The sequence below is a fragment of the Ammodytes marinus genome (assembly GCF_949987685.1).
Source record: "Ammodytes marinus genome assembly, chromosome: 5".
Lineage (NCBI taxonomy): Eukaryota > Metazoa > Chordata > Actinopteri > Uranoscopiformes > Ammodytidae > Ammodytes > Ammodytes marinus.
This window is the reverse complement of record NC_137234.1, coordinates 34,065,623-34,085,588: the sequence shown is the minus strand read 5'-3', so window position 1 is coordinate 34,085,588 and position 19,966 is coordinate 34,065,623. Positions and strand designations below refer to the sequence as shown.

The following is a 19,966-nucleotide window of genomic DNA, read 5'->3' as shown; positions in this document are numbered from 1 at the left end:
CACGCCAGCATTTACTTAATCGCCCATGGTCAGAGTCATGTAAGTGGGTTTCTTGAAGGAAAACTATTCCAGCCCTGAGCCGTTTTAGGTGGGTTAAGACCTTACCCCTTTTCACTTGGTGATTTAGCCCCTTGACATTCCAACTAATTAAATTAAGATTGCCCTTCATCTAGGGAAGAAGGGAGAGTTTGATTACCAAAAACCTCGACGAGAAGCTCGGAGAAAAAGGCGGTGGGGCGAGCGCCCTCAAGTGACTCTGGTAAGCCCACAATACGTACATTCTGTCTCCTGCTTCTCCCTTCCAAATCCGATAGTTTAGATTTCAGCAACTTGTTATCTTCCTGCAGTGAGGAGCACGTAGCCTCAAGTTGCTCCAGGCGTCCGCAAACAGTTTCTGCATTCTCCTCGAGATCGGTTATACGTTTCCCCTGGCCTGAGACCACGGCCTGGATGTTGTCCAGCTTAGTGTCCATGCTGGCGAACGATGACTTAAACTCAGCGGCTATGGCTGCTCAAGCAGGTCCGGAATGGAAGCCATTGAGCTAGCACTAACATCAATGCTAACCACACTGTCCGAGGACATATCTGACTCTGCCGAATCTCTTTTTGCGTTTTTCTTTCCTCTAGGCATTTCTCCAAAACAGTAACAGTGTTACCGGCAACACAAGCGCAAAAGAAATCGATGAAAATAGGGTTTAATCAGTTAGGTCTGAAATAGTTAGTGGGAGCTAGAGAGCGATCGCACCTACTCCATGCTCTGTAACCCGGAAGTCCCTTTGACACATGTTTTAGTGCTTTAGCATGCTACACTTTGAGTCTATACAGTTAGCACGATGTCAGCCCTAAACTGCTGCATCATGCTAATTAGCCAAAATTCTGGGGTTGGGGTGATTTGTGCCAAAGGACCTAGGTGAGTCATAAGTAAGTAAGTAAGTAAAATGTATTTATAGAAGCACATTTATAACAGTTTGCACTGTCCAAAGTGCTGTACATAGTGCATTCAGTAGGTAAACAATGAAGGTAAAATAACAATAACAAAAATAAAAGACATAAAGCCCATACATCCACATATAAACAAAGATAGTAGTGCAGAGGTAAGATAGTTAATGGGGAGGAAAAGCCAGGGTGTACATATGGGTTTTGAGCCTTGATTTAAAGGCAGAAATGGAGGGGGGAATCACATTTGTCAGGTGGCAGTTGGTTCCACAAGCTAGTGGAAAGTACATTTCTGAGAGTTGTGCCAGTGGCATGGCTGTATACTCTGGTCACCAAAAACAAATTGATGGTCTACAGTAGCTCAGAAGAGACTGACATCTCCATTCCACTTAACGACACCACTGACAAGAGTTCAGATGGCCAGAAAGATGATGATGGTGACGTTGTCATTGTGAGCTTTTCAGGTAAAACCACCTAATAATAATAATAATAATAATTTCTTGGATTTATATAGCGCCTTTCATGACTCAAAAAGCGCTTTACAGGGTTCCAGACAATTCGTTCACACACAGTCATACCGGTGGTGGTAAACTACCATAGTAGCCACAGCTGCCCTGGGGCAGACTGACAGAAGCGAGGCTGCCATTCAGCGCCATCGGCCCCTCCGACCACCACCTCAAACATACAGCAGTCATACATATTCACACGAGGCAAGGTGGGTGAAGTGTCTTGCCCAGGGACACAACGACCATGACACAAGTGGCCGGGCTGGGATCGAACCGCCAACCCTAGGATCATTGGCCAACCAGCTTAACCACCTGAGCCACAGTCGCTAGGCGCTAGGCCTTGTTTAAGAAAATGTACCTTAAATCTTTGTAAAATATTTACTTTATTTACTTTAAATAAACCTTAAATAAGTAATTTTCTTATGGATTTGCCTTGCATTACAGTTTATGATATATATATATATATATATATATATTAGGGATGCACCGAAATGAAAATTCTTGGCCGAAACCGAATAAAATTAAACAGTTGGCCGAAAGGCCGAAACTGAATACCGAAAGAGGCTTTTGCAGTTTTGTTTATTATTTAGTCGATTATTTCAACATTGCATACATGAACTCCCAAATGTTCTCCTCAAACATAGCCTACAACTAAAAAGCAACCCTAAATAAATAAATAAACAGTAAAACCTTCAAATCTAAGAGTAAAATTAATATTTTACTAGGAATTAATTTGTGAACCACTCACTGATTTTTATCTTGACTTATGAGGATGAATCTACAAAAAGATCGACTTATTGCCTTTCTTAATTTTTTGCAGTGCAGTGCAGGTTGAGTTGCTCTAAAAAAAACTGCCACACTGCACCACCGTAATGTCCAAACTTCAGAATTTGCATCAAAGCCCTGATCATAACAATGAGAGGCTTTAAACGATGTCCATGCTTAGGAGGTGATTGTAACTTTTTCGTCTGTAGACTGAAACTAACGGGGGGAGGCGGCTCACTGGACATGTAGTCGCGCTGTCAGTTTGCCGACATGGCTGTGTATTCGGGCTCGAGAAATGCAATCAGACCGTAGTAGCCTTTTCCCCCAACAGCGCTAACGGACAGGATATCTCCGGTTATCATTTTAGCTGTCAAACTAAAGTTTTTTTTGCGCGGCGGCCCTCACCGGCGAGGTGTCACTGTGAATGACACCGTTACCAACTGTCACACTGTCACAGAGTTGCACCGGGTGAATCGCTGCTTCGCTCGCGCAAGGCTTTTGTGTTTCTAAGGTGATTAAACATCAGTCTTGGACGAGCGTTTTAACTATATGCTGCATAAAGCATTGCACTGTCTGCGCCGTGTTTCATCCAGTTGCTCCCACACTGGACTCTGACATTTTCATGCACGCTCCAAACTGCTCCTTCTGCGCGCTCACAAAGAGACGTGGACTCGCATACACGGTTACGTCTCTCTTTACTGCCATTTCCTGGTTTACAAGCGCGCAGCTCTTTTAAAAACATATTTCCTTAGTGTCATTTAGTTCGCCAATTTTCGGTAATGTTGTTCGGCTTTTTAACTGTTTCGGGCCGAAACCGAAAATGACTTATTTTGCCATTTTCGGCCGAACTTTTTCGGTGGCCGAATATTCGGTGCATCCCTAATATATATATATATATATATATACAGTCATATGAAAAAGTTTGGGAACCCCTCTCAGCCGGCATTATAATTGACTCTGCTTTCACAAAAAAAATATAAAAGTGGTATGTCTTTAATTTACCAGGAACAGCTAAGTACTGGGATGTTTTCCAAACAAAGATTTTTTGAAAAGCAGTATTTGGTTGTATGAAATAAAATAAAATGTGAAAAACTGGCTGTGCAAAAATATGGGTACCCTTGTGGTTTTGTTGATTTTAATGCCTGTAACAGCATGTAAAACTGATGACTTTAAACGCAAAGTTGGTTGGATTATGTTGTTAAGCCTTGAACCTCATATAATTGTCTGTTTAATCATGAGAAAATGTATTTTAGGTGCCTAAATGCAAGTTGCACTTCTCTTTGACTCTCTGCTGAAGTGAGACAGAATGGGATCATCAAAACAGCTCCCAAAAGATCTTAAAAACAAAGATTATTCATTGCCATGGTTTAGGGGAAGGCTACAAGAAGCTTTCCCAAAGGTTTCAATTGTCAATTTCTACTGTAAGGAACGTTGTCAGGGAATGGAAGGACACAGGCACAGTTGCAGTTAAACCCAGGTCTAGCAGACCAAGAAAAGTACAAGAGCGGCATATGCGGCGGATTGTGAGAATGGTTGCACACAACCCACAGATCACCTCCAAAGACCTGCAAGAACATCTGGCTGCAGATTGTGTATCTGTACATGGTTCTACAATTCAGTGCAATTTGCACAAAAACATCTGTATGGCCGGGTGATGAGAAGGAAGCCCTTTCTGCGCCCACGCCACAGATACAGTTGCATGGAGTATGCTAAAGATCATTTAGACAAGCCAGCTTCATATTGGAAGAAAATGCTTTGGACTGATGAGACAAAAATTAAGTTATTTGGTCTTTATAAAAAGCAGGTGTTTTGGTGCAAATTGCGCTGAATTGTTGAACGATGTACAGATACACAATCTGCAGCCAGATGTTCTTGTAGGTCTTTGGAGGTGATCTGTGGGTTGTGTGCAACCATTCTCACAATCCTTCACCTATGCCGCTCCTGTTTTTTTCTTGGTCTGCCATGCCTGGGTTTAACTGCCACTATGCCTGTGTCCTTCCATTTCCTGACAACGTTCCCTACAGTCGAAATTGACAATTGAAACCTTTGGGAAAGCTTCTTGTAGCCTTCCCCTAAACCATGACAATGAACAATCTTTGTTTTTCAGATCTTTTGGGAGCTGTTTTGATGATCCCATTCTGTTTCACTTCAGCAGAGAGTCAAAGAGAAGTGCAACTTGCATTTATGCACCTAAAATACATTTTCCCATGATTAAACAGACAATTATATGAGGTTCAAGGCTTAACAACATAATCCAACCAACTTTGCGTTTAAAGTCATCAGTTTTACATGCTGTTACAGGCATTAAAATCAACAAAACCACAAGGGTACCCATATTTTTGCACAGCCAGTTTTTCACATTTTATTTTATTTCATACAACCAAATACTGCTTTTCAAAAAATCTTTGTTTGGAAAACATCCCAGTACTTAGCTGTTCCTGGTAAATTAAAGACATACCACTTTTATCTTTTTTTTGTGAAAGCAGAGTCAATTATAATGCCGGCTGAGAGGGGTTCCCAAACTTTTTCATATGACTGTATATATATATTAGAGGTGGGCATAGATACATTTTTTTAATCTAGATTAATCTCATTGAATTTTGGAATTAATCTAGATTAATCTAGATTAAAATGGCTCATTTGAATTCATTCATAATATGTGTGTGCTCCCTAAATAATGACTCAAAGTAAGTCTTTGAGAACGTGTTTCTCAAGCCAGGTGGCGCATCAGACCAGGGGCTCATCTCCTGTTTCCAACATGCATCACAAACTGCTTGAGGAAGCTGTTCTACTATGATAATTGGTGATGAAAATAAATAATGTTCAACAAGATGTTACTTAGTAACGCGTTACCGGCATCGGACCTCTTTTTTCAGTAACGAGTAATCTAACGCGTTACTATCTCCAAACCAGTTATCAGATTAAAGTTACTCATCAAAGTTACTGTGCGTTACTTTTTCTGTAATTTTCCTTAGTGAAACATTTTACATAACTGCACAAATGACTGCGATTGCGATTTTATGTAAATAAATGTGCGCGCATGTGTCTCTAAACGCTCCAACTGCTCCAACCGCTCCTCTCGTCTTTTTGGTAGCGCCCCTCGTCTCTGACATGCAGCGTGTGTGTGTGCCTGTGTCTGTGTCTGTGTGTGTGTGTGCAGCAGCATTACGGCCGAGTCTAAGCTGAACTGTGGCGCAAAACAAAGTTTTCCCCCCGATGAAATATAGCGTCTGCTATGGGGATATTTAGGATTCAGGTACGGTGACGTTGACGTTGAAGAGATAGAAGTGTTTAAAACTTGGAAACTTATAGTCACGTGGCGACCGGTGGCCACACACACCCACCCTGCGTTCCAATACCCGATTGTGTCGTGATCAAGTGATGGAGAGAGAGAGCGGCGGGTGTGTGAGAGAAGCTTCGCTCCTGCAATAAAGGCTCCTCAAGTGTCAACAACGGCCCCCGGCTATTATTACCCGACCAGAGAACACACGGAAGGGGGTTCACCCCGACGGCGAACAGCCATCGGCCCTGGAGGGAACCATCTCCCCTGAGCCGAACAGGAGGTGGAATAAGAGTTTAACGGCGATATTTTTTTTATCGCCGATAAGAGTCTGGCGTTAACGCAGCACGTTAAACGGCCCACCACTAATATATATATATATATATATATATACACACCGGGGGCAAGTTGTGCCACAAGACAACTTTTTTTCAGAAAGCTATATTTCTTGAACAGTTTATTCCAGATCCAAAGCTTTTATTGCCAGGGATGCACAACATCCTGAAATATATGTATATATTTGAGTTGGAGTCATAACTGTCAAGGCCTCACTTAAAAATAACTTTGAGTAAAAAGTGGCACATCTCACCCCATTCTCCCCTATATTATTCATCATTGGGGGAGTATTAGGAGTCAGTACAGTGGGCATAAACATATTGCATTGCAAACTACTCATTAATCCAAACCTGTCAGGAATGTCAGTCAAATTGAAATATCTCCTTTGCAGTCGACGTCGAAACTCACAACAATCCCAACATTCTAGAGAGGAGAGTAAGTAGTGCCGAGGTACCTAGCCATCTACCAGGCAGGAATGAGGGATGAACAGTTGCTGACAGTTCAAAAATAGATTGATGGAGTTGTATTGCTTTTAAAAGTGTGTAAAGCAGCCAACCGGCATATCTATCGTTTGTCATATTACTCCTATTATTGGATAAATCAGTGTGACGGACATGTCTAACTGCCTCTCAACCTTCAGGGAAATAACATATCCTGCCTCGATGCTCTCATTACATCACAGGAATTCACAGCTGCCAATTCTATCAAATTATCCAAAGTAGCATTTAAATCTTTGAGTCTTCTAAGTGTGTTGGAATACTTTTCCTTGTAAATATTTGATATTCATGTGGACCTGGATAAAGATGAATGAAATAAACAGATGGCTTCTGCATAAACATGTTACAGAAATCCCACCCTGAAGGCTATAAATTTGTGATGTCAGAGCATCCGATTCCCTCACGCCACCGGGGAGTTTCACGTTCACTAGTGGCTGATCAGGGGCTGGTATGTCTGGCATTGAGCCATGCTGAGAGGGCAATGCTCCTGGGACTCTTGGCATGCTCCAATGGGTATACTGGAGAACGCTGGCTATTTGAGCCAAATGCCATCAGTTCGACAAAGACGGATGGGCAAGTGGACATAGGATCCTACAGTAGATAAGAAGGTTGATATCGTACTCATGAGTGGGACATCGACACAGTTCAGTCGATGATGATGTGTTGAGACCATATTTCCCTGTAAACTTGAACACTACGATGTACGTTTTTTTCATGGGAATGATGCTGTAGAAAATGCAGGGAGCAGAACACAGCTTTCAGGTCAAGCAGTATGTAGCTCCTAGAAGTGTTTGTGAATTTCTCTTCTGGAACTGCTGATATCACATCCAAAGACCAGACTAGACGATTCAGGAGTAACTGAATAACTTTGTAGATCCTGCACAAGGTCTACCCTGGGTCAACCCAGGATAGTAAAAGCTCTACTATGCTCACTCCTAAACTTGGACATTCAAAGTCACGCCTACCTTGGTTAAGAAGGACTTGTGTCTCCGGTAACTAAATTGTTTGTTATATTATGCAAATAGCAGCTAATTTCAAATCTTACAACAGCTGTCTGTAAGTATATACAGTATTGTTTGGTGGATTACTCTGAGGCTCAATAAAATAGTGGTGTGAAAGACGCATTAATTGTACTTGCTGTTGTGATCTTGAAATGGTTTGCATCAATTAAATGATAAGAATCTTAGATTCATCAAAGGCCCAAAATGTACTGTACATTTAGATATTTGCGTCTGTGAATTTCTCCCATAACCATCTCTAACGGCCATTATCTTAACATACGTTTTTTTATATACGCTGAACCAAAAATCTCAACTTCTAAAGCGCTTACGTCATCTAAACTTTCCATAATCATTCTTCGCACTATTCTGAAGGTTATTACAGAAGGATTCGTTCAGAAGTATGTTGTTAATTGTCTGATTTTTGAGACATTTCCACCTAAATACATGCAGAGAATGCATTTTTAAGACCGGTACATAGTATTCTCTGATTTATAAAATGAGAAATAGGCTGTATCCCAAATCTGTTAAGCAAAAACCTTGGATGGACAAAGATTTTTACTCTGGGTTTATTCGACATCTAGATTTTTGTTTTGTAAATAAATGCAAATGTACGCATATATAGTTAGATATTGACAAATCGATAAAAATGTTAATACAAATACAATAGTTTTAATGTTAGTCATTAACTAGCAAAGTCTCATGATGATATCTATAAATTAAAATGTAACCCTATTCGACTGCTGTGTCTCATCTTAAATGTGGAAATAATGCATTTCTCAAAGTAAAGTTTTGTGTTGTGAAGTTCGGTGCCAACCTGTCAAGTAGATGCATGTATAGTGTATGTATAGGTAATCTAACTCTACCACAAACTGCCTGCAACAACCTTTTTAAAAGAAAAACAAGAAGGTTGAAGGAAGTCCAGAGGCATATACTTAGAATTACATGTTATTGTTAAATGGGCCTTGCCTAGCCCAATGCTATTTATATTCACACAAAAAAACAAAAAATATAAATTAACCCATCATTGAACCTCAGCGAACCTTATTTGTGGTCTGGTTTCTTGTCCTTATAAAAAGGATTGTATTTCATGTTGTGGGTCAGTCAGGGGCCATAACCCTTGCCAACTGTCATTCATCTGCACATAAGCTGACCCTAAGGCTAGGAGACTGCACGTGTTGACTGGGTGATAATTTTATAATGTACTGTGTTATTTAGGGGACTGATTGAGACCACTGATAGTTTTTCTACCCTGTCTTTGAAACATTTCACCGAGATATATGGGGATGGAATAGCCTGGTCCTACCAGACCATCGTACTTCATTTCATTTGTACAGAAGGTCTGGAATCGCTCAATTGACAAGGGTTAACTCACTTGAAGGCAGGTGTCTGTTGAAGTTTAAAACTATTGGATCTGCCCAGTGCCAATCTGGATCTGCCAACCAATCGCATAACACGCTGGCTTCTGACTACAACTGAAACTGGTGCACAACCTCAAAGTCATTTTTCTCAGCCACTCCCTCTGTTCGCTGATTGGACCACCAAAAATTTGGCGCACGAAAACCCACGAATATACTGCAGGCCCAGACTGACTACTGAAGGGAAATGACAATTGAGCGGGCGAGCCAGGCTAGGGATGGAATGTGTGTAATGCAGAAAGCCTGGGTGTACATACTTGATGGTGTGAAGGTTTTTGGTGGTAAACGGAGGGATGAGGCGGTAGATGACATCCAGTCCATGGTTTTCTCCTATTAGTTTTGCTGTAGAAACTGTAAGTAGAAAAAGTGACAAAACTGAAACATTTTAACACAAAGTTAAGTGCAGAGTTGATCAGCAAAAAATGTAAAACAAGTGCTCTTTCATTGACTACTAAAGCCCTAGTTCCGAATTAATTTAAGGGCTCCTTCTCTCTTCCTCTCTTTTCCATGCCTATTTTAGCTTGTTTGAACTGTTTGCCTGTTTTAGAATATTATATATTATTAAATTATATCCAGAGCTTTACATCGCCTGGCAATACACTGCATTAGTGTACTGTTCATTGTATCAATAACTTTCCTCCATTTGCCAGTTCAGGCCTTTCAGATTGAAAACAAAGGCGTGATGAGTGTTCATCTGTGCAGGAACTTTACTCTCTAATAGTGCTCCATTACAGTTTTTACCTAATGCTTACAGTTTTTCACAATTGTTTAAACACATTTTTTGGAACATCAGACACAATGTGCACAATCTGAAACTAATTTACCATCTGCTTGACCAATTCTGCTGAACTCCAAACACATTTCCTGCCTTAGACTCATATTCTCATTCGAAAACACACATTTTTCACAACAGTACACACAATTCTCTATATCTTGCACACTCTTCCTGAATTCTCTCTCATGGTATTCACACAGAACACACTGCCAATCAAATTTCTAAACTCAATAGTTAGCTATAGAAGGGTCAGAGATTAGCTCCTGTTTGCTGTGATTTACAGTAGACTGCACATTTTGGTACAATACAGTTTTTGCCGAATACTGTAAACACTAAAAGTGACTGCTATGACCACAACCTCTAACTTTTGTAACTATGCCCTAAACCAAAGCACCAACCCTACAAACACGATACATGCTTTGCACTGTGTTTGAAATTCTCCAACACACTTCTTGAAAAAAAAAATATTTGAATACCAATCAGTCTAAACCTTAGCACTACAAATAGACCCCAGGTGAGCTCAGCTCCTTTCTGAAACAGTAAGAGTCAGGGGAAGAGGAGGAGAGAGTGACAGGAGTATGAGGACAAATAAGGCAACAGACGGAGACACATACAACAGGGACACTATAGTGGACTATGTTATAGATCATGGCCTATCAATGAGGGAGCCTGGACAGAGAGTGCAGCCCAGCCTGAGTCGCTCCATATTTAGGAGATTTAGACTGGATATCAGGTGATCATTTCCCTGTTGCTTCTCAAAGGATTGAGTGTGATGTTGATGAGGCGATGTGTCCAGACACAAACAGGAGGCGGTATCCATGAAAGGATTCATAATCCAACCACCCAATTCCTTTCAACGCTGTTTTTTTTACCATTGTTCCCTAATTTTACTGTAATTGTTTCTTAGTTCATCCTGACACACTGAATTGCTTGAACTGCAGTCCTACCTATTCATTGTGTTTGTTTGAAATGGCAAAATTCCGCATTCTGCAACATGTGTGTTAGCATTTGGCAAAAACCGTAAAGTATTTGTTGTTACTAGTGAAAGTGTATGAACATGCAAAGGCATAATTCTACTGATAAAGCATTCATATTGGTTTGCATTTATACTACAGTGTTTTCCATTCTACACACCAGTGTTCAATGAGTGCTAGAAATGTCTAGTCATATGATGTGTGTGTTTGTCATTTGAAAAGAAAACACCGTTTAGTGAAGAGTTAACATTGTTTTGAGGGTAGAGTGTGCTTTTGCAAGAGAAGTGAAGGATTTTGCATTTTGTGTTTGAGTTTTGAGATTTGTATTTAGGGTTTTGAAAAAGTGAGGTAGTCTATCAGGAAATGTGTTTAAGCAATTGTGAAAAACTGTAAACACTAATAGTGGTTGCTATGCCCAAAGCATCACTACCTCTAACTTTGGTGACCATGCCCTAAACACAAGCACCAACCCTATAAACACAATAAGTGCTTTGCACTGTGTTTGAAATTCTCCAACACACTTCTTGCAAAACACTACACACTGTTTTTTACATAAGACGCATTGTTCGAAAATGAAATCTCCTGCAATCATTGGAAAAACACATCTATCTAAAATACAAAACACAACTAAAATTGGAAAAGCACACAGACTCACACACATGAAAAATAAAAAATATAGCTAATACAATACCAATCCGTGTGAGCCTTAGCATTACAAATAGACTTCAGGTGAGCTCAGCTCCTTTGTGAGACAGTAAGAGTCAGGGGAAGAGGACAAGAGAGAGAGGCAGGAGGACGATGACAAAGGAGACAACAGACGGAGACAGGGTCACTATAGTGGACCATGTTATAGATCATGGCCTAACAATATAGGAGCCTGGGCAGAAAGTCCAGCCCAACTACACAATAGCTCCATAATTAGGTCATTTAGACACTGTTTTTTTTCATTTTCTCGTAATTGTTTCAGAGTTTACAGTATAGTAGTGATACACTGAATTGCTTCTTGAACTGCATCCTACCTATTGTTTTTTTTGTTTGCCAAAACCATGACATCGCAAAATACACTTTTTTTTCCAGAAGCTTTTTTATTTTTATTTTCATATGTCTAGATGAGCTGTAGTGAATCAATCTTTCACAAAAAAAAATCAGTATGAGACTTCTAAAATCAAAAACCATCCAAAGTACTGAATACAGCTGTGTTTTGCATAAAGCACATCTGTGTGTTGTTGCTGCTAGGGAAGAGTAATTCAAAGGTGCGTGTGTGTATTGTTTTGATGCTAAAACCAGTTTTGAAATGGGATTGTTAGGTTTTGTTTCAAGAGTTTCATTTTGCCGTATAAGTTAGAAGTTTATCTCCATGTGCTTTGTCTCATTCGGCCTGTGTGTTAAGTTTCGACACAGTGGGCCAAAGTCTGCAACATGTGTGTAAGCAATCGGCAAAAACTGTAAGTCCATTTTAAAATCTTGTCTATCTTGTCTTTGTTTGTGGACAATGTCACAATGTTACAAATAGAACATAAGTGTGCTGATACCTGATGAAGAAAAGACCTGGATGACCCATAGGCAGGCTGCAGCCCTTCTGGCATATTGGAGGTTGTGTTTGAGCAGATTCAGAGTCAGCAGCACAGCTCCAGCCTCCTCTGCCTTCCTCCCTATACGGCGGTCTGAGGTAAAACAGGAATACACATATATTCATGTAAATACACATATATTCCTAGCTTGACGGCGCTCTGCAGGAGAAAAAAACACATGAGTGTGTAAAAAGAGTAACATTAAGGTGATAAACAGTCAGCTGACCATGTATGCGAGGACCGGCAAAAATGTCTTCACTTTCCAAAAATGTCCTCATTCTTAAGGTATAATACGCAAATGACACACAGGTACAAACAATATAGAGAATAATATTGCTATATCTTGTTCGACTTGAACACATGCTTCAAGTTAGTAGAACATTGAACTTTGAACCGTCTCAAAGTCGATGGCACGTTTTAATCAAATCAACCATGGTCCCTCATAGAACATACAGTAGCTACCTGAAGACAGATCCATCCCCCCTGGGCGTCTTCTCCATCCTTCCCAGTGGGTAAGCTAAAATGTTTGCTAATACACATTTGTGATATATTTATATTTTAACTTTTCAGCCATCTTACCTCTGTGCCCAACTTTAGCCAGCAGGTGCAGCAATGGCAGAAGGATGGTGTAGTTGGGATTGAAGCAGCGGCCTGTGTTGACCAGTGCAGTCAGCAAGGCCTCGCTGCCTCCTTTACTGATCATATACTGGATACGACGATCTGTACCTGAACAGAGAGAGAGAGAGGGTTGAAAGAGGTTGACTGGATACTGGTGCTTCCCCTGATAGAAGAAGTTAAGGCTATAGTGCATAACTTTTTCATATAAATGAATGTGTGTTACATGCAAGCCATCGCCAAATAAGTTGACACAACGTTGATTTAGCCTGTCAGCTCCACAAAACTTTCTCTGTATTTCTCAGTATGGCAGCGTTTACTAACTGGTTGCCCCAAACTGGTCGTGCAGGAGCTCAGAAAAATCCCAAGAGCGCAAGAACTGTTTCAGTTCTACTGCTGAGACAAAACCTGGACTTACAGCAGAAGGTATAAAATCCATGCGCCATCTACCTCATGTAGATGAGCCGAAGTTACGCACCATAGCTTTAAACCAAAACAAAGCAATTGCAAAGACATCTAGTGCGGGGGTCACTAACAGGCGGACCGCGGTCCGGGTCCGGACCCAGACGCCGTCCTATACGGACCCGGACCTGTAGTCAATCAATTATTTAAGTATTTAAAATTTTGACGGGGCGCTTCTATTTTGACCGGCGCAGCTTTTCTAGACTTTACGGTACTGGTTTAGCGAATCAGGAAATGCTTTCGAGTTAAGCCATCCCGCCTCCTGCTACTCAGGCAGCCAATCGAATCTGTGCATTCCCGGCTCAGGCTGGCTCACAGACAAAGAGACAGTGAGCTATCATGCGAGAGATGACAGAGAGAAGTGCAAGAATTACGAGAATTTCAGCGAAATAAGTCAGATTAGAGTGAGAAAGACAGCGGGAGGAGAGTGAGAGAGCTTGCCCGCTCGCTCACCGGCTCCGTGTGTCGCGAGGGAGTTAACGAGCGATCAACAGCTGAGTTTTTTCCTATTATTTACTATCTATGGTTTTTTCCCCTTTTGTAAGACTGGTGAAAACCGGTCAAGGTGCAATCATGTGGACTCTCTATTACCCTGATGTAGACCTATGTGTGAATGACACAGACATAAGATTGACATAATCACCAATCGCCAGCAGCACTGCATCTACTGCCCACAACAGCAACAGGAAAAACATTATTTAAAAAAAATTTTTGTATGTAGTTTCAATTATCTACATTTTAAGTTTTACATATTCTTAGTAATGGCAGAATTTATAAATACAGGTTAATTTTTTAGCAAGATATTTGGCAGTAGCCCCCACTAACATTAGCGAAAGCTAGTGGTCATCCGTCCCTCAGTCCAGTTATCTGGCTGCTAGCAAGTTATGTTGTTTTGTTAATTTTTCTATTCATCTTAACTATATTAAATGTTGACCTTTTCTTTTATTATTTGCACCAGAATGCTCCGATTACATTCTAAAAACACAAAAAAAAATTACTGGGGGGGAAACCCCCAGACCCTCCTACAGGGGTTTAGTTTCTGACATGTCACTTTTTCAGAGCTTTTCAAAATTGCAAAATAAAAATCCAGTATTAGACAAAGTGGGAGATTACTATGTTAAACAAACATAGTAGGTATAGTGAAGTTTAGAAATGATACATTGAAAATATTTCTCAAAATTATTTAATTTTTCAAAAATGAATTATATATTTTATCTTTATTTTAAGATTATTATTATATTTATTTTCACAATTTTATTTTTAAATGCAGCCCTTCTCTATGAAGAGATTAGTTTCAGTTGAGTCACTTAAATAATACATATATCTTCAGTATTATATATCTATAATTATTTAAAAGTGAGAATAAATATTGTTGAAATGTTTTTGAATTGTTCTTTCTATATTGATCTGACAGTCAGTTGTTAATTACATGCAGACGTTGATACAACTACTAGGCTACTTCACTATATATCACACTGAATCATAACGCAAGTTAGACATTATGATGTTCCGGACCTTTGCTTGAGGACATTTTCTCTAACTGGACCTATTTGAATTTTAGTTGAATACCCCTGATCTAGTGTATTGGCGTTCTGTCATTCATTTTAAAAAATCATGGAATCTAAACTCAGATTGTTTTCTTAGAATTAATTATCAAACTCTTTTTTAGTGTCACGACTGGCTTGTTTTGGGCAGATTACTTTTACACTGTTCTTGTGTTTATTCCTGCATACCACAGCTAGTCTTCTACATAATATTGCCATATGAATGTAATTGCAGATAAAGGTATTCACTTATTTTGACAAAAAAAATATTTTGTACAACAAATTCTTTCCAGAATTTCTGACTCCACCTTTAAGTGGTCAAGAGCTGATCTGATCTTACCAGCTGACAGAAGTTCATCAAGGACATTGAGGTTATTTAAGGTGCTCTCTGTATCCCCAGCATTCTGCAGGGACAAAAAAAACAAAAAAGAATAACATATACAGCACATATACAATGAACGCAACTGGTCAACTTATCTGGCAACCCGGTATCACGCCGAGGCGTGAAATAGACGCGCACCTCCCTGTGCGTGTCCCTCACAACGCCTTGCCTGACCAGGGCGTGTGAGTTACACACGGCCCCCCGCCCGTCTAAATGAACGGAGGAATAGCACCAACAGGGGGCGAGATGTTCTCCCAGCATTTCAATACTATCCAGCTGCAGCCCCGGAGACAAACACCCTGGCGTGGGTGGTTAGGGTTAGGGCAAGGGGACAGGGAGAGGTTAGAATATAGATAGAACATTGACGGAACACCGCGGCGGCCATCTTGACTACGGGAGGTGGACCGGCGCGTCTATTACACGCCTTACCGTGATACTGGGACGTGCGTGTAACTCACACGCCCTGGTCAGGCAAGGCGTTGTGAGGGACACGCGTGGACCGGCGCGTCTATTACACGCCTTACCGTGAGATCGGGTTGTATCTGGATATAATGACTAACTTCCAATTGAATTTTGTATACTCTGAGCCATATAATCCATATACTTTTTGGTGTCTACTATATGTTAGAGAAAGATAAATTGTTGTTCTTTTTTTATGTGTCATTTCAGTAGAGATTTAGGAAAGGATTTGGACACGTGTCAAGTATACTATAACCAATATGTCATTGCCTGCTGATGCCTGTGTGAGTTCAGCCATTCCTCAAAACCAATGTATGTGTAAGAACCTGAGGGGATATAGGTTTACATGGACTGATCTGATGTCTCATTTGAGTCATATACTCTATGTGTTGTCGATGTAACTGGCAGAAGATATACTGTAGGTCCATCAGGGCCTAAACCAGCAGGCTGGCCCACAGTCTATACCCCCAGACAGTCAGGCTGCTAAATGGACAGTCTGCCCCCCCCCCACTCCCCATTGGACACCACTGTGTAACATAATTGCATCCCATACACCTCCATAACTATGAAATGGACTTTGCATCGCTGCATAACACTGAACAACCCTACCACCATCAGATGTATATATTCATTTATTTATTGCACCAAGCACCTTATGGGTTATGGGGAGTCTATGTAAATTGGTGGACAACTAAAACTTTATGCCTGTTTGTGTTTTCTCTGACAACGTTTCGTTGTTACCTGTAACAATGACAAAATAAAACTGATCTGAACTAACACGGATATTCCCAGGATCTCTTCACAAATACTTCAGTGGGAAGGTGTTTTAAATTCAGCACTTTCAACAGAAATCATTCGGGGTGGCCAAGCATCTCAGCCATTTAAATGTGCATAGTGAAGAGACCTCCTCCGCTGGCCAACTATCTGCCTGATATTATAGCGTTGAATTTTTTGTGGCCATATACTCCATATTAATGTACTGAAGTGTACTGATTGATGTCTAACATATGTGAGGAAAAGATTTATTATTGTTCTTCATTGTGTGTTGTTTTAGTACGTATTTGAGAAATGAATGAGGACAGAAGTGGCAAGTATAAACTTGATGGAGCCCATTGGCCACTGACGCACGTGTGAGTGTGAGGATGAGAAAAATATATACCTGCTCAGCCATTCCCCACAACCAATGAATGTGTAGGAGACATATAAGTTTACATCGGCCTATCTGATGTCTCATTTACTCTACGTGTTGATGTGACACTGATCTTTCCAGAATCTCCCCACGAATGTTCATAATGCCTCGGTGAGACCAAAGGCATTTAGCCCCCTACGGCATATGGCTGATTCAATTCTGCAGTTTCAACAGAAATCATTTGAAGGTGGCCAAACAACTGAGTCATTAAAAATTTGTGCAGTATGAAGAGACCCCCTGTAGTAGCCAAGTTTCTGCTCGATATTAATAGCTTAACGCTTTGCATGCAGACTGCCTGTTTGGGTGGCCAACAATCTGCCTGTTTGAATAGAGACAACGGCACAGAATTGTGTTGAGCTACTGCAATGACAGACGTGTTGCTAAACACATGGGGTAACAGAACTTCTTATTATGGGACAAGTTATGTCAAATGTACCTGTTAGCCAACTGTAGCCACCTGCCACTTACTGCTGCAGGCTAAATAAACCTAAAGAGGTCAACAGGTTTATGAAAGGTCCCGGTGACATGACTTCCTTGAAGCCATTATCATATGTCTAAGGGACTTAGCTGGTATTAGTACTGAAAACAGCCTTGTGGTAGGGTTGCTTCAGATCCTGCAGGGGTGGAAGTTACAAATGACTAACTTTTAATGTATATTTTGAATGTGGGCTTATCATATAGTGCTAAATTACGTTGGCCATGAGGGGGTGGGGCTTCTCCCCTTATGACATTATAAGCAGTGTTTCCCCTACCATTATCAGGCACCTCCCCCTCCCTGAATTTGATTTTTTTAAGTGCAGACGAGGATGCTAACATTAGCTCTGCTGCTAGACATCTTTTGTGGATCTCAATCAATGGACCAGATTGTCTGACTTCACATACAGTGGAAACTGCTTGGAAGTAGGCCACTCGAAAAGTTCTCAAAGCAGCCAAATAGGTGTGATTTTGAATGGACACAACTTTGAAAAGAAATTAAAATAAATCAAAGACATATAGCTAGTTGTAAAATATTTTTTGTTGTAAAAAAAAACTTTCTGTAAAAAAATAGATTAGAAAAACATAGTTGAAAAAACAAGGTAAAAAAAGGAAAATAAAATGTGTGTACCCAACCCCAGTGGGCCCCCATACATTGGGAGTCTCTGGTCAGGGGTGCAACACTTAACAGGCGTAAAGGACACAGTGAAGAACAGGGGCCTATTTCAGGTAGCTGGTTTTACATACTCTGAGTTTAATCCTGCGCTCTGAGTTGGTCAACTCAGAGCGCAGGGTTGATGAGTAACACTGGGTTTTCGGTTACAGAACAGTGGATCAGCGTTGGGTCAATCAACTCTGAGCGTGTTCACTCTGGGTGGAGCGTGTGCATAAAAGCCATCGTCAATGGATCGCTGATAACATGATTCACCATGGAAACAGAAGAAACAAATGCGTGATCCTCCCACACACCAAAAAAAAAAAAAAAAAACTTCTCCGCTACTCCCACTGGAGTTAGAAATATTAACGAATGAGTTTATGGTAGCCTGTGGAGAAGAATTAACGGGGATATTGTCACATGACTCTGATCTAATCTCCTCGGCAATTCAGAAAAAAACAGAGCAATCATTTCGCTTCCGTATGAGAAGCCATAGTCTATTTTAAAAAGTTACGCATATCAGCAGTAAAGTAATAAAGCTGGCGCGGCACAGCATTTCTGACAGTGTTTTATATTCGCTGTATAATATGTTGGGAAGCTATAGCCTAATAGCCCACTGTGCAGTAAACAGACTGTCGCTTCTTTTAAATGGGGAGTGAAAGACATTAACGTCTGACACATAAGGTGACAGTTTCCATTGAAGAGCCTGATTGATTTATTACCAGATCCATTTTCCTCAAGTGATTACAGTTTAAATTATGATATAATTTTTATATTCATATTAGGCTATTTAACGAGGCTCGTCTGTGACTTTAGGATCGCACAAGTGAACAGTAACAATCGCGTGCAGCCGCAGCGTTACATTAATCCACCTGACATAAATCTGTTCAGTGGCACAGACGTTAAAACCCATACAATACACATAGGTTTATTAATCTGAATGTAGAGCATGTCACGATGTGTAAGGTGGCCGCCTATATGAACGGCTGAGAACAAGGCTACTGATCAGATAAATGATCGGTCAAACGTAAAATCATCAGGAAATGATAAAAACATCCCGATGGAGATTTCTATGGAGTGATTTTGCTTCAAACTGTACAGGGACGCGTGTGACAGTGACACTCTTTCTTCAGTCGGAGCTGCAGCGTAAAGTGAAAACAAACTCAGGGTAGGTCTAACCACCTATCCAGCAGGTTAGACCCACGGCGTATGTTGCCGCAGTAACTGACTCTCGGTTGCGCTGAACCTGCTTCCTGAAACGGAAAACCCAGAGTTTCCACTAACTCAGAGCGAACAAACTCTGGGTTGCCTCAAAACCAGCTACCTGAAACAGGCCCCAGGTCGGTGAGAAAAAATTTAAACCATGCTGGTCATTTAGGTTTTTGTGGCCTCACTAGTGTCAGGCATGCAAACTCATAAGCCATAACAAACAAAAACAAGATTTTTTTTTTGTGATTTGAACATGTAAAATAAGCAATTTGGTGTACTCTGGTGAAGAGAATTAATGACAAAGAAAACTTTTATTTCAATTCAAATGAATAGTAAAATGAGCCAAACAAGTTAGTCAGCCAACCTTCTTGACTTTACCCATACAGTGGCCCTCATTTATCAACCGTGCGTAGACCAGAAAAGTGGTCCACGCAAACCTCGGCATTTATCAATATGGACGTGAGCATAGGATACGCTCAAATCCCACGCCAGCTCTCAGATCGTGTACGCAAGTTTGTAAACAGCTTGGACTCGCAGTGCAGGCTGTGCCGGGTAGCCGATGACTTTGTTGGACAATTATTGTAGAAGATAATACAAATGCAGTGTTTGCTCAGACTGAAATAAAGATATTAATCACTTAAAAATGTGCAGCTGAGTAGGAGAGCTGATTCAATAGTGCGCACACCGGCCACTTAGGAGCGCTGCATGGGACTGCGTAAGGGCAGTTGTCTCCGTCTTGGAGCAGCTGGGGGGACACTGAGGCACGGGGGCTGCATTCATTCAAAATGTCAGCTTAAGTTTTAAATATGTAGTAGGCCTACACTGCTCTTTATGATAAAAAATACACGGCACAACATTCAGCTTAACATTTTATTTATTTGACGCACTTTTTAGATGTTAGTTCCTCTTTTAATGTGTCAT

The 19,966-nt window shown here is 40.7% G+C and overlaps 1 protein-coding gene across 1 annotated transcript in view; it reads right to left on the bottom strand.

The window, feature by feature from the left end:
- agbl1 (AGBL carboxypeptidase 1) overlaps positions 1–19,966 on the bottom strand; it is a gene marked incomplete at both ends in the record, with an annotated part of 253,412 nt that overhangs the window by 195,894 nt on the left and 37,552 nt on the right. The window contains 4 exons of the mRNA XM_080027750.1: positions 8,994–9,087; positions 12,018–12,149; positions 12,636–12,782; positions 15,018–15,081. Of these exons, the coding sequence (XP_079883876.1) occupies positions 8,994–9,087; positions 12,018–12,149; positions 12,636–12,782; positions 15,018–15,081 (437 nt within the window). The remainder of the gene's footprint in view (positions 1–8,993; positions 9,088–12,017; positions 12,150–12,635; positions 12,783–15,017; positions 15,082–19,966) is intronic.